Genomic DNA, 15,008 nt, shown 5'->3' with positions numbered 1-15,008 from the left:
TCTATCCCTCTGCCTGTCGGCGTACCTCAGGGTTCTGTTCTTGGTCCCCTCCTCTTTTCTATCTACACTTCTTCCCTTGGTTCATTAATCTCATCCCATGGCTTTTCCTACCATCTCTATGCTGATGACTCCCAAATCTACCTTTCTACCCCTGATATCTCACCTTGCATCCAAACCAAAGTTTCAGCGTGCTTGTCTGACATTGCTGCCTGGATGTCTCAACGCCACCTGAAATTAAATATGACCAAAACCGAGCTTCTCATTTCCCCCCCCAAACCCACCTCCCCGCTCCCCCGTTTTCTATTTCTGTTGATGGCTCTCTCATTCTCCCTGTCTCCTCAGCTCGAAACCTTGGGGTCATCTTTGACTCTTTTCGCTCTTTCTCTGCTCATATCCAGCAGACCGCCAAGACCTGTCGTTTCTTTCTTTACAACATCGGTAAAATCCGCCCCTTTCTTTCCGAGCACTCGACCAAAACCCTCATCCACACCCTTGTCACCTCTCGTTTAGACTACTGCAATCTGCTTCTTGCTGGCCTCCCACTTAGTCACCTCTCCCCTCTCCAGTCGGTTCAAAACTCTGCTGCCCGTCTCATCTTCCGCCAGGGTCGCTTTACTCATACTACCCCTCTCCTCAAGACCCTTCACTGGCTCCCTATCCGTTTTCGCATCCTGTTCAAACTTCTTCTACTAACCTATAAATGTATTCACTCTGCTGCTCCCCAGTATCTCTCCACACTCGTCCTTCCCTACACCCCTTCCCGTACACTCCGCTCCATGGATAAATCCTTCTTATCTGTTCCCTTCTCCACTACTGCCAACTCCAGACTTCGCGCCTTCTGTCTCGCTGCACCCTACGCCTGGAATAAACTTCCTGAGCCCCTACGTCTTGCCCCATCCTTGGCTACCTTTAAATCTAGACTGAAAGCCCACCTCTTTAACATTGCTTTTGACTCGTAACCACTTGTAACCACTCGCCTCCACCTACCCTCCTCTCTTCCTTCCCGTTCACATTAATTGATTTGATTTGCTTACTTTATTTATTTTTTGTCTATTAGATTGTAAGCTCTTTGAGCAGGGACTGTCTTTCTTCTATGTTTGTGCAGCGCTGCGTATGCCTTGTAGCGCTATAGAAATGCTAAATAGTAGTAGTAGTAGTTGTGTTATAACCATTAAGTGCTTTAGTTTGGTTGTGTTGCAGAGATCAGGCATTTAAGTTGGATCGGTAGGGTATGCCTTTTTAAACAGGTTAGTTTTTAGTGATTTCCGGAAGTTTAGGCGGTCGTGCGTCATTTTTAAGACTTTTGCCATTTTGCCTCACATTGGCACTGAGTTTTCACAAAGTCCTTAGTATCACTGCAGCATCTCTACACAGACTGGGGTGCATGTTTTTTCCAATTTATGATGTGCTTGTCAAAAGCACATCAGAGGAAGGAGGAAAAGAGAGAATTAATGTTCATGACCATTCAGGTGCTGGAATTACTAGGATTTGTAATAAAATTTACCCCATGTCCCATCTCAGGCTGTCACAATGATTGGAGCTCATAGGAGCCCTGCTAGACATGACTCAGGTTTGCATGTTTCTTCCGTAGCAGTGGATTGACACAGAAGTGTGACAGAAATAGCAGGTGTCAGCTTGACAGACGTTGAGAATTAGGCCACATGGCCTCTACTGTGTATGTAATTCTCATGTTAGGAATTATTAGGAAAGGAATGGAAAACAAAAATGAGAATGTTATAATGCCTTTGTATCACTCCATGGTGCAATCACACCTCACATACTTTGTGAAATTCTGGTCACTGCTTTTCAAAGATATAGCGGGATTAGAAAAAGTACAAAGAAGGATGACGAAAATGATAGCAGGGATGGAAAGGCTAAAGCGACTAGGGCTCCTTTAGCTTGCAGAAGAGATGGGGAGATATGATAGAGTGGAGTGGAACAGAATGGATAGAAGTGAATCGCTTGATTATGCTTTTCATCCTGATCTCCAGTGCCTGATCCTCATGGCTTGGCAGTTGAGAAGGTGGTGGTAGATTCTCTGAATTTGCCGTAGTGTGTCTCAGGCCTGCTTGCTTCTAAGAGATTCCACTAGGAGAGCCTATGATTTTAAGTGGAAGAGGTTTTGCAGTGTGGTGAGGGTAAGGTAATAGATCCTTATTCCTAACCTATAGAAAAACTGTTTTAGTACTGTTATACCTTTCAGAATCAGGGCTCCAGACCAACTTCATTAGGATTCACTTTAGCACAATTGGTGCCTTCCGTCACCAGCTAGAAAGTAAATCCCTCCCTGCACAGCCCTTGCAGGGCTTTCTTCATTGAAATATTTTGTTAAACACCCAGCAGTGTTGGGATCTCAATGTTATGTTAACCTGGCTGCTAAAAGCTCCTTTCAGGCTGCTGAATACTGTCAGCAATTGTCTAGGGATGGTCCCGGGTCCAGTTCACAGAGGCAATGGGTTCCCAAAGAATATACAATCCACACGGGTTTGGATATATATAGAAAGTATATTATATAGTAACGTAGTAGATGACGGCAGAAAAAGACCTGCACGGTCCATCCAGTCTGCCCAACAAGATACTCACATGTGCTACTTTTTGTGTATACCTTACCTTGATTTGTACCTGTCCTTTTCAGGGCACAGACTGTATAAGTCTGCCCAGCACTATCCCCGCCTCCCAACCACCAGTCCCGCCTCCCACCACAGACTGTATAAGTCTGCCTACAAGTCTGATAGGTACGGACGGGGAGAGGGATCTTGGGGTGATAGTATCTGAGGATTGAAGGCGACGAAACTGTGTGACAAGGCGGTGGCCGTAGCTAGAAGGTTGTTAGGTTAGGCTGTATAGAGAGAGGTGTGACCAGCAGAAGAAAGGGGGTGTTGATGCCCCTGTATAAAGTATATTATATGCACATATTTAGGCTCACAGCACTTAGTACAGGGAAATAGTACAATGCTGTATCTGTGTGTGTGTTTAGATGGGAATCAATGAGAGAAAGGATAGTGGTGTTCAGAGGAAGAGAGACGCTTTGGGGTAGAGCTAGAGAAGAAGAGGGGAGCAGAGAAAGAAAGAAAAGCTGAGCCATGTGCGAGTAGGGCTGAAGGAGAAAGTCAGAGCCGGGGGCTCTGGTGGCTGAAGATGGGTGTGTGTAGAGAAGGAAAGAAAGAGGAACTGCCCGCCGAGCCACAGATTTTCCTCTTTTGAAGTCCCTAGTTCTGGAGCCTAGCTGTCTGGCTTTGGTTGTTCTCAAGCCCTGCTCCCAGATTGGACAAAAGGTACATTAATTAGGAGTAATTGAGAAACAAAAGGGCTAACAGGCCGCTGGGCAGCATTTGGTCCATTTGCCATCCTTAGTGATTCCTGAAGGAGGGGGGAGTTCTCAGAAGTCAGAAGCTGGTTTCATCAATTCTGACATGCAGTCATCCTGACATCTCCACTGCTTTCTTTTTTTCCTCATGGAGGCAAGATGGAAGTAAACCTGGATACCTGATCTGTCACTGTTCATGTTCCCTTACCGCCAGTTATATTGTTCTTGCTAGTTCTAGCAGGTCCCTTGTCCTGCTTATTCATATCTCCACAATAATGAGATGTTTAAGACCTGTTATGCCTTATGAGTCCAAGCCTCGTGCCTTAGGTTGGGCAGTCACTAGTGGGCGGGGCTAACCCAATATGCCACCTCTTACCCGTCATGGAGAATGGACAGTGCATATGGGATGCGGGCATTTTAGAGGTTAAGGCCTACAGGTACCAGGATGCCCGGTATAAAAAGCCCAAATTAACCTGCCAGACTAGAGTGGCTCCAAAGTAGATGATGGGACTGTTAAAAAAAAAAAAAAAAAAAAAAACAATTACATGCCAGATTAAAAATGTAAATGCTGGGAAGAAAGTAGTTTTAAAAAATTCAGATGGGACGGAAGTAGTTTGTGTGTATGGCTGCCTTATAGGGGTGAGGGTATTTTATAGGTTAAACTTTGCACAGAGTTGTACATATGTCAAGTTTACAGCACATAAAAATCATAACAATGCATAGCAATACTTGTACCCCAGTTAAAATAATGATAGGGTGAATTAAAACATTAAAGACATGATCAGCAATAGGTGAATATCCAAAGAATAATTCCCATGCTGAGACATGGGAGTCTTGTAGCAAATTTTGAACAGTTTGTCTGATTTGTCCATTCTCATAGGTGATGGTATGATTCACTTCTGTGGAGGTTGTTTTCAGATGGTTCAGTAGTTTGTGTAAAGTCTGTTCTCCCATGCCCAGCGGAAGTGGCTGTACAGCGTATGGAATAAAATCTAGAATGTCAATAGTCATTGGTAACCAGAGGTGCAGAATATGTTGTCTCATTAATGGTGATGGAAACCAGCGGTGTATGACTGCACCAAGTATTGTTCTGTAAATAGTTCGAACTGTACAGCAAAGTGTTCTTAGGGAGGCGGATGTCATGTACTTGGGGAGCAATGGAAAAAGAAATATTTTGAGGAAAGAGATTAAAACAAAAGTGTCCAGCTCCAAGGTAGTACACCCTATGTGAGACAGTGGGTGAATACAAAAGTTCGGCAGTCAGCGTACAGGAGGATGAATTGTTCCAGCAGGAGCTGTCCCTCTCTTTAAACTGATGAGGTTCACACTGGAAATGAAAGGGCGTCCGCTGGCACAGGCTAGGGTCCATTGGTTTGAATGATGTCCAAGTATTGTCCAGGGGCTGCACCCATGCGAGATGGTCCAAAGGATACATTATCACATTATTAACTTGCACACCAATATTAACAGGGTAAATAACTGTATGTTGTCCTGACCATGGGATCAAAGTACAGATAGAGCATCCTTGTGAACAGATTGGAATACTAACCGTCCACCAATCAAGGTGAGCTATAGCAGATTCTGGTAATTTATTGCTAGCCATCTGAACAAGAGATGGTGGCCAGTGGCCTAATGCATGTCAGGATTGATGAAACCAGCTTCTAATACCTGTTGCCTGATGTACCTGACCTGGAAGGTCTTATTTTGGTGGTGGTTACTTCAGCCCGCAGGGTCACTGAGCTCCAGCCCCCATTAGTTGATCTGCCACACCGTTTTTCAACAATAGAATGTTTTGCATATACATACTAAGTTCCTAAGCAAATATTAAGCAGTTGGTTCTACCAAATTTTCCCCCAAAAACCTCATGTCCATAAAGGTGAAAACATACTGCATACTTTGGACTGCAAGAGAGCTTAGGCCTTTTATCTGGAATACCCATAGAAAGTCCACCCAATTCTTTGCTTCTTTTGACCTAAACAGGGTTTTAGGGCTGCCATTGGCAAATGCAGTCTTTCAAAATTGGTAGCGGACTTCATTTCTTTTATGCCCAAGCAGGTCTGACCCTTGAGGATCATGTCATGGTTCATAATTTCAGAGCCATGGCTGCATCCGTAGCTCACTTGGTCAGCTTCTGTTGAGGAAATTTGCAGAGCTGTGATGCAGCCTTTAGTCCACACATTCACATCTCATTACTGTTTAGAACAGGCCTCCTGCTGCAAGTCTGGTCAGACAGTTCATTTGGGGTCTAAGAGTTCAGTTCCACCCCCTAGGCCCATTTTTATCTGTCCTTTAAAAAAAAAAAATTGTAATGAGACCTATGGTTTTCTAGCTCCTGCTCAGAACCCATGAGCCCTGCTTGTTCCCTATTTTTTTTGTTTAAGGCAGCCTGGCTGCTATGACTTCCCACATATAAAAATATTTATCCTGCTTCTCTTCAGTTACTCACCTGTAGCAGGTGTTCTGTAAGGACCAGCAGGATGAATATTCTTATACACCTGTCCATCTCCCCTCCAGCAGGATGAATATTCTTACACATCTGTCCATCTCCTCTGAGAGCTGAATTCTGTCAGTTATATATATTAGACTGATAGGATTCCACCCAGCAGAAGCTGGTGGGAAGATGTGTATGTGTGGTGTAATGCTTCCAAAAGCTTTGAAAAAGTAGGCTGGGCAGCATTCCTTCACAGGCTCCATTGGGATGTCATCACCTACATGTAAGAAGATTCATTCTGCTACAGATGAATAACTGTTTTGCCCAGTGGGGGAGACATGAGTTCTGCCCCATTTGGATTTGCCCATCAGCAGAAAACAGCAGTGTTTATAAACTTGCTTCGCCTGATGGGAACTGCTGAACTAACATGTATGTTACTTCTGGATAGTAGCCCTGCATAGACTCTCAAAAAGCTTTTTTGAGTGCTTATATATTTGTGGATAATCAATTGCAGCAAAGAACAAATATGGTTGACCTGGTATGATTGATCTATGCTTTGCCTGTCTTGCAGCCCTGGACCAGCCCTGCTGCAAAGCACTGTATGACTTTGAGCCTGAAAACGATGGGGAGTTGGGCTTCCACGAGGGAGACATAATCACTCTAACCAATCAGATTGATGAAAATTGGTACGAAGGTATGATCAACGGCCAGTCGGGTTTCTTCCCTCTCAACTATGTGGAAGTGCTGGTCCCACTACCTCAGTGAAGCATCCTCCTTGTACCTCTTCTCCTACAGACAAGAACCAAAAGTCACCAAGAGGGGAAGAGACAGTCAAGTTTATTCTGCATTCCATGTTGTAACACAGCACTAGCCCTCGAATCCAGAAGAGTGGTGCATGAACTCTACTTGTACTGCACTGGATTGGTTCAAAGAGGGAAAGTAGTCCTGCAGAGCTCAGTATCAATTGACTTGGGTGACATGAGGTACTTCAGCTGGTAAAAGGATTGCCTCTTTCATTATGGTAGTGTCATTCCTTAAGAGGTGGTAATCACAGGAGTGATGATGCAGCAAATCCATGGTGAGAGAAAATTCTGCCCTCCCATCTTCTTAGCTGTTTCCCTGGCCTTCCACACCCTCCTCTCCATGTGGTGTTAGAGAAGGCGGGACTGTGCTTGCCCATCACCCTCTTTCTAGTATCTGCAGTAAGATGTCAATGTGAGCTGTATGTTTATTTTTCCTTGACATTTCTTCTGATGACTCTAAAGCGGGACCATACAGCGCAGCACTACTAAGTACCAATTACAGGGAGGAGTTTTGTAACAGGAGAATAGAGAAACTTAAAACAAATTTGAGGGGAACATTCTTCACCTGTACCATAGTGTCTGGTCAGAGTTGCTTGTGGACCTTTTGGTGCAGTGTTTATGCAGGACATAAGAGTGGTGGGAGTAGATCCTCTATCTCCAGCAGTGCAGCATGTTGCCAGCCTTTTTCTAGTATATCTTCTGAGTAGCACAAGTAACACTACAGCCTGCTAAACACTATAGCTAGTTCCACAAAAGAATACTACTGCTCCCTGTACTGTAAATTCCTCGGCTTTCTTTTATTCTTCATCGGTGGTGGAGCTGCCACCTCTGGAGCAGTGTCTTGAGTTTTCTTACCAGCTTTCACTGCCTGTTTTCCTCTGCACATTTGTTAAAAGTTACAGTGTTATGGAGTAAAATATTTATTCCCTTTTGTGTATGAGATTTATGTCTCCAGAACAGGTGTAGTGGTGGAGAGGAATGTTGGATAGGCAGAGATCAGATTTAGTAGCCTGTGTGGAAGCTGCATGCTGTTGCTGCCTCTCACTCCACCCCAAGTTCTTGCATTGTGATGAAGTCTGCAAAGGTAGGGGGAGTGAGAGCGTAAACAAGAGTGCCACCTACAGTGAAATTTGTATTGCATAAAAAAAGCTGCCAGTTTCTGCCCCATAACTTTCCAGATTAGGCTAGTGCACTGGGAGGTAGGCTTCAGCGTATGGAAGGCATATTGATATGAGTACAATACTGGAGGGCAGTGTGAGCCAAGCTGTTAATGCAAACCTGCCTTTCACTCTCTGCTGCTGGCTGGTTCAGTGTATAGAGAAATTACAGAAGCAGGTATATCATATTTTGAAAAATGAGACACTTTTGCTTTATCTGGAAATTGTGCACATGCAATGAAAGCCATCATTAGTAAACTTAATAGTGCCTAAACAATTTGGAGTGTGTAATGTAATAGGGAGTAACTTTGTTGTTTATTTGTGTACATGTAGTGTTACCACCCTGCAAACAGCTGGAGGAAGCCCCAGTCTTCTTAGCCCTCACAGATGGTATTCAGAGCTGTGAATGGGGAATATACCTACACAGACCCATTTGGTACAAGTGTTTACATTAACAATAAAAATCTCCACTAGTGTGTTCTTCTCTAGAAGCTAATTGATGTAAAGCACAAAACTGCACTTGTACATACATTCCTAGTCTTCCTTGAGAACAGTGAATGTGATGTTTTTTATGCTTGCTTTACCTTCAGCTGTAGCTGGGAGGCAGTTCCTGTCCCTTTCCAATATGAGTTCTCAGAAAGCGCTACTGGTGCTATCTGGCACTTAGAACAGATTTTTCTAGTTTTTTTTTTTTTTTTAAGAACCCTTTTATGTAAGGTGCCCCCCCCCCCCCCCCCAATGCACTAAGTATCTCTGTGGCATTTATAGTGTATTTGTATTAATCTCTTCTTCCCCCTCCCCAAAAGGAATATTGGTGTAAGGCAATGTAATCACTCTGTAAACAATACTCTTGTTTGTGGGAGTTTTTTTTTGTTATAGATTCCTGTATCCTGTTACAGCTGCAGAAATATAATTTTATCTTTTTAACCATGCATGTTTATATATGATACACCCAGTGATTTGTTAATTCACACCAGCTGGGGCCCAGCAGCCTAATTTTAGTCCCTGTTTTGAAAGCACCTGCCAGCTCATATGTTCAAGGGACTCAGTGCTGCAGAAAGATGGAACTTTGGACAGAATAGCTTGTTTAAAAAAAAAATTAATAAGTTGCTGGCTACATTATATCCTTTCCAAGAGCCATATTTCTGTTAAAATTCTGCAGCTGTTTAAATGAAAAAAAAAATGTTAATGGGAGGTGAACTAATTTTGAATAAGGTCTCTCTGTTTAGAGAGAAAATAATTATATATATATATCTCCTTTTTTTGACTTGTAATCTTGAAATAAAGTATTAAATGTTGCTAGTTTTTCTGCTATTGTAGAGTAGCTTTTTTCATTATGCTGATGAAGAACAGCTAATGCTCCTCAGGTGAATTGTGAGTGCCTTTAAAGCAGAGGCACAGCTTCAGTAGTGATTGTCTGTGCATATAACTCTCCTCCGTCTACATACTTGAGTATCCCCATTATCGCAGTGGTTTTCAACTCAGTCCTTAGGACTTGACCAGCCACTAAGGTTTTTAGTAAATCCACAGTGAACATGCAAATACGACTTGCATGCAATTGATTGTGGATGTCCTGAAATCCAGATCAGCTTTTGGTGTAGGACTGGGTTGAAAACCCCGTGTTCTAGGGATGTGTTAGAAAACAGACAAAAATACTGTATTTCTGCAGTTAGAGATCTACCCCAGGTTTGTAGTGTAGATGGTTAAGAATATTCATTCTGTTTTTCTTAACCTATATCCACACATGAAGTCTTGATTTGAGTACCTGTAATACGGTTTTGGTTGGTTACTTTTGTGTATGTGGGTGGATTAAAGGGGGTGGGACCTATATTCAGCAAAAGTGAGTTCAAAATTCCTCTCTGCTTTCATTAGCATTTTAGTGTGTAGTTCTGCTGGGCAGTGCACATATTTAATAAAATCAACTGCTCTGTTAATGTTAATTAAAACATAATTTAATTGAAAACAACCTGAAGCAACCTGAAGCTTTTCTACATCTTCTGACAAAAATGGTCAATTTTAAAACAGCAGTTACTGGAGAAGGATTTCTGTATGTGGGTGAATCAACAGCTAGAACCCACAACCCAGAGCACAAGTATCTACAAATCAACAGCTGGAAACTACACCCAGAGCATAGGCATCCACAAAAGCACAACCCTACAAGTGCTAATAAAGGCTCAATACATTAAGTGCAGTTCTGGCCATTGCAGCTGTAGGTCTCTATCCCTCCAGCTGTACCATACTGGTAGAAGTGCTTAGTAATAAAACTGTTGGCTTTACGCTTATGGAGCAAAGAAGCTGACATTTTAAATCTCAACCCCTAATACCAGGTACAGCAATGCAAATGTTCTTTTAAAGCTACTATTTAGAATTAGTTCAGGTCGATATAGGGTACTAGATCCTCTTCATGACACTGGTTCAGCAGCTTATACTACCTGCTGTATGTAATGAAAATTGGTGTGGTATACAATCTGTGCTTTGTAGGCTGTGAAGAGATTGATCAGATGCTGGTCTCATTCCAGCTGACTATGGCCAGGAATAGAGGGTTGGTGAGGGGGATTGAGAGAGTGCCACCCTATGTGCTGGTGCTGAGGTCAGCTAATGTGCTTAAGCAGGCTGTAAATCTGGTCTAGGACATGGTTAAACCCCTGATCTTTGGGGGTTCTGCAGGCAAGCGAACCCTGAAAATAAAAACAGAGATGTTATAACCTACTACTGCCTTCCCAGCCTAGGATACGAAAGTTTGTCCAGTTTTTATACTAGCTGTCTTACTTAGCACTATTAATTAACAGGTAGCAGGCATACACAGTTGTCATGCATATACATTAGAGAGATCCTGAAAACCTAACCCATTAGCCCTTGTGGACAGCTACTAAAAACCAAGGGCATGTGCCCTATGACCTCAATTGACTCATTTTCTATGAAGTAATTTTAGAATACATGCATTAATACTGTACCCTAGGCTGTCAAGTTCTAGATGTTTCAACCTATAGAACATTTAATAAGTAGGTAGAGAAGAGTAAGACCACTCACTAGTACCATGCTTTAAGCTTGGCCTGTAGGAGGGGTATAGTAACCCCTTGCTAAAAGTTTACCAGGCAGCAGTTCTGATGCAAAGCTTGTGCAATTATAACCTACTCTCACGCCCATAGGACAATTACTGATGAACAGAAGCAGCTTGTGATGTTTGCTTCGAGTAGCATGGAACCCTTTGGGGCAGATACACCAGAAAGTGGAAATGAGGGATACAAATCAAGTGAGAGGCTGACCTTTAGCTTGTCTAAGTAGGTCTGATTTTTATTCCATATGTCTTGAAACTTCACCAAGTCTGGAGCTCCTTTATAAAATTCAACAAGTAGCATCTGTAAAAAAAAAAAAAAAAAGACATCCTCTCCTGAGTATACCAGGTCCACAACCCACATTAAACAAGTTGCTAGAAGCCCCAATTGTGGATCATGTGACTAGAGAGGCCTGTTATATTAACAAGGCTCATAGCGAAGAGCCCACATCCTAAAAACAGCCATACTGCTGGAATCCTAGCCCATGTCCCTGTACTGTAATCCCCCCTTGAAGTCTCTTACCATCTCATGGAGAACATCGCTTGTTAGGAAGTTGTCTTGTATGTATGTCATTTCCACCTCCATTGGGATGCCGTAGTCATTTGGCCTTTGCTAGTTCCAAGGATGGAAAAAACCAAAGTTACTGTAATGCATTTCCCTCTATACAGCACAATCTCTAACACATAATATACCCCCACCATTGTAAAGAATCAGAACCTACCTCTGCAGGTGGCATAACCCAGAAGGGTGAAATTTTGGACTCTACTCCCTGGTTGTTGTGATAAGGACCTAGGGAGGAAGAGAAGGGGAGAGAAGTCAGCAAATGAATGCCACCTTCACAGTATGAAACTTGGGCCCGGAAAGTAAAGGGAGCAGATACTACAACCTTGTGTAATAAGAAAACAATAATAGGTACAAAAAAAAGTTCCAGACGGTCTTAAATTAAGGACTGCCTTTACTTCTACTTCAGTGGCTGAGAGCTCTTCTGTGAAGAGAATTCTAGTTAATGCATCTCAAAAAAGATAGCATAGTACTGGAAAAGGTACAGAGAAGAGTGACCAAAATGAGTGAGGGGATTGAACAATTCTCATATGAGAAAAGGCTAAAAAGGTTAGGACACTTCAGGTTGAAGATGACTGAAAGGGGATATAATGGAAGTCTATAAAATCCTTCATCAAGTGGAATGCATAAACACGGTGTGGCTACGACTGAATAGGCCCTGGTGGGAAAAGTTTAAGACTTCCCCTCTGCAATCCCCTATTGCCATCTCTCCCAAGGAAAGGGGGTGTGGGGGTGGAGAAATCCCTTCAAAGCTCCAGTAAACAAACCCTGCAAAAAGCAAACACATTCCAGACTTATAAAGAAAACCTGTCATAGAAATTGAAGCTGAAATGTGAGATATCAGAGAAGCACACTTCCCAAAGCTGAAATATTACAATTAATACATTCATGAAAAAAAATACTTTGGTATCTAAGCATTTCTTTGGTCCCACTGTTTTTTTTCTTAACTCGGTCCAAAGTCTCCTATCCTTTTGATATTTCTTCTTTATCTATGTCTACTACATCCCTATCCATCCTGTCCAGTGGGTTCCCCTATATGTCCCCATCCCACCCCTATGTTCAGCATCTCTCCTCTTTCTCTATTTTACTCTGTCCAGCATTGCCCCTCTGTGTCACTGATCCTATGCTCTCTCCATGCCCAGCATCATCTCTGTTTCCCTGTCTCTCCCCATGTCCAGCTTATTCCCTCCCCCCTCCCGAGTCTCTCTCACCTCTTCTTTATCCCTTTGCTCTAGGGTTCACTCTTTCTTCCTTCTCCATCCACTTCCCTACCTTGTCTGGTATCTGTCTAATCCCTCCCAAAGCGTGGCAAGTGCCAGAAGAAGTAGTGATGAAAACAAGCTGCCTCTGGGTGGGATAGGGTACTAGGGGGGCGCGGAGGGAGGTTAGACAGACAGATGCTGGACCTGTATGGGGAAAGGGTCAACCTCTGGTGCTGCTGCACAGTTTGCTCGGCTTAACGGTAGCTACACCTCTGGGTAAAGGCAAAGCAAAAGTACAAAGACTAGAGGCTATTTCAAAAAGTTATATAGTAGAAAATTTTAAACAAATATAGAAAATATTTTTCTCCGAGGACAAGCAGGCTGCTTGTTCTCATACGTGGGTTGACGTCCGCATCAGCCCAGGAATCGGCATTTTGCAAGCAAAATATTACAAACGTTTTGCCAGAGTCTTCTGGCGCGCGTGCGTGGATCGATTTCCCGCCCGTCGCGTGAGCGTGTTCCCTCAGTTTTTTCTCCTCGTTGAGTTGCGGTGTTTGCTTCACTGCTCCTCTCAGGCCCAGGAGAGAGTCTTCGTTTTCTTTTATTCTTTATTATTGTTTTGAAAAAAAAAAAAAAGTAGAGAGTACCTTTACTGTTAGTTTTTCTCCCTTTTAAAATTTTCTTTTTCGACGCGGCCAGGTTTTTTTCCCCCTTTTTCTTTTAACAGGCACAATCGCGTCGTTTAATTTTGCCGAAGCTGTTTTTCCTTCCACGTCCAAGACTCCCAGCGGCTTCAAACGTTGTACTCGATGCAACCGGACCATCTCAGGTACCGATAACCACGCCTGGTGTATCCAGTGCCTTGGGCCCGACCATAGCCCAGCCGCTTGTAGTCTGTCTTCATATGAAGAAACGGACCCAAGCGTCTCGAGAAGCCCAACGAGAAAAGCTTTTTGGTGCTCAGTCCTTCGACATCAGTACTGAGGTTGGCGTCGTCGACATCAACGGAAGCATCGACGTCGGGAGCGGAGGTAATGGCTATAGAAAGACCAATTCGCACTGGGAGTAGTGAGGCATCGAGTGGGTCTCCACCTGCGTTGAGGCCTCCAGCTATGCAGGCCCCCCTGGACCAACCTTCGTCGGACCCGGCCCCGAGGAGGCGTGAGGATTCCTGTCCTCCTCATCAGTACCGAGGAGTCTCGATGATGGGCGTTGAGCGAAGGTGAAGAAGCACAGTCATCGTTCTCCGTTGACACACGGTGCCGGGAGCTCAGGGGTATTGAGAGAATCAGCACCCGAGAAGCATGAGCGCCGAGAAGATCGCTTGCCATCTATTCAGGAAGTGCCGAAGCGTCGTTCTGGCAGCCCCGGTACCTGCTCCCAAGCCTCGACAGATTCTGCCACTGGCTCCTTTACCGACCCCGCAGCCTTGTCCAACGGCGGCTCTTGATGAGTGCATCAGGGCCCTGCTTCCAGAGCTTCTGGAAGGATTGCTGCGCCAGTCTGCTTCGGTGTCGGGGGTGCTTGCGCTTTCCATACCGTCTGCTGCAGCGGCATCTGGCTCTTCGCCTGTGGTGAGGTCCCCGACCTCGGTACTGGCTAGCACCCAGGACGACTCCCCTTCGCCGTTGGTGGAAGAAGCTTCACCACAGTCCAGGTGGGCGTCGACTTCTCGGCATCGCCATAGAGGACGTCGCTCCTCGGCATCGAGGCAGGCTCAGTTTCGGACTGCTCTGAGGGATGTCTTGTCCGATACTGAAGATGAGCATACTGAAGATGAGCGTTCGTGGGAGGAAGAGGACGATCCCAGGTACTTTTCTTCTGACAAGTCCTATGGCATTCCCTCTAAACCTCCACCAGAAAGGAGACTCTCTCCACCGGAGAATCTATCCTTTACCTCCTTTGTCCGGGAAATGGCTGTAGCTATTCCCTTCCCTATGGAGGTTGAGGATGAGCCCAGGGCTGAGATGCTCCAGGTCCTGGATTATCCTTCTCCGCCTAGAGAGGCTGCAACGGCTCCTTTACATAATGTACTGTAGGAAGTCCTTATGCAAAATTGGTCGTTCCCTCTGTCTAATCCCGTGATCCCGAAAAAGCTGAATCCTAATATCGGATCCACGGTGAACCTGGTTTGATGAGGTCTCAGCTACCTCACAATTCCATGGTGGTGGACTCCACCCTCAAAAGAGCCAAGAGCATTAGGGACTATGCCTCGGCGTCCCCAGGCAGAGAATCTAGAACCTTGGATTCTTTTGGGAGGAAGACGTATCAGGCCGCTATGCTCACTGCCAAGATCCAGACTTACCAGCTCTTCATAAGCGTCCACTTGCAGAACTTGGTGAGGCAACTGTCCAGCTTGGTTGAGGCACTCCCTCCGGAGGAGGCCGAGCCTTTTCGCCAGGTGGTCAGGCAGCAGAAGGCGTATGGAAAATTCCTGGCCAGGGGTACGTTCGACACTTTTGATGTAGCATCCAGGATCGCTGCCCAAGGT

At 44.4% G+C, this 15,008-nt stretch overlaps 2 protein-coding genes across 6 annotated transcripts in view; one reads left to right on the top strand and one right to left on the bottom strand.

Moving 5' to 3' along the window:
* Positions 1-8,996, top strand: part of SH3GL1 (SH3 domain containing GRB2 like 1, endophilin A2) — a 168,706-nt gene extending 159,710 nt beyond the window's left edge. For both annotated transcript variants that reach the window (XM_030217344.1, XM_030217343.1), the window contains one exon: positions 6,310-8,996. In XM_030217344.1, coding sequence (XP_030073204.1) covers positions 6,310-6,503 — 194 coding nt within the window. In that variant the 3' untranslated portion in view covers positions 6,504-8,996. The remainder of the gene's footprint in view (positions 1-6,309) is intronic.
* Positions 8,802-15,008, bottom strand: part of MPND (MPN domain containing) — a 35,776-nt gene continuing 29,569 nt past the window's right edge. For all 4 annotated transcript variants that reach the window (XM_030217338.1, XM_030217337.1, XM_030217340.1 and 1 more), the window contains exons 10-13: positions 11,476-11,543; positions 11,277-11,366; positions 10,965-11,057; positions 8,802-10,376 (exon numbers count right to left, since the gene is read on the bottom strand). In XM_030217338.1, the coding sequence (XP_030073198.1) occupies positions 10,290-10,376; positions 10,965-11,057; positions 11,277-11,366; positions 11,476-11,543 (338 nt within the window). In that variant the 3' untranslated portion in view covers positions 8,802-10,289. The remainder of the gene's footprint in view (positions 10,377-10,964; positions 11,058-11,276; positions 11,367-11,475; positions 11,544-15,008) is intronic.

Source organism: Microcaecilia unicolor, chromosome 11 (assembly GCF_901765095.1).
Source record: "Microcaecilia unicolor chromosome 11, aMicUni1.1, whole genome shotgun sequence".
Taxonomy (NCBI): domain Eukaryota; kingdom Metazoa; phylum Chordata; class Amphibia; order Gymnophiona; family Siphonopidae; genus Microcaecilia; species Microcaecilia unicolor.
This window is presented reverse-complemented; position numbering and strand designations above follow the sequence as displayed.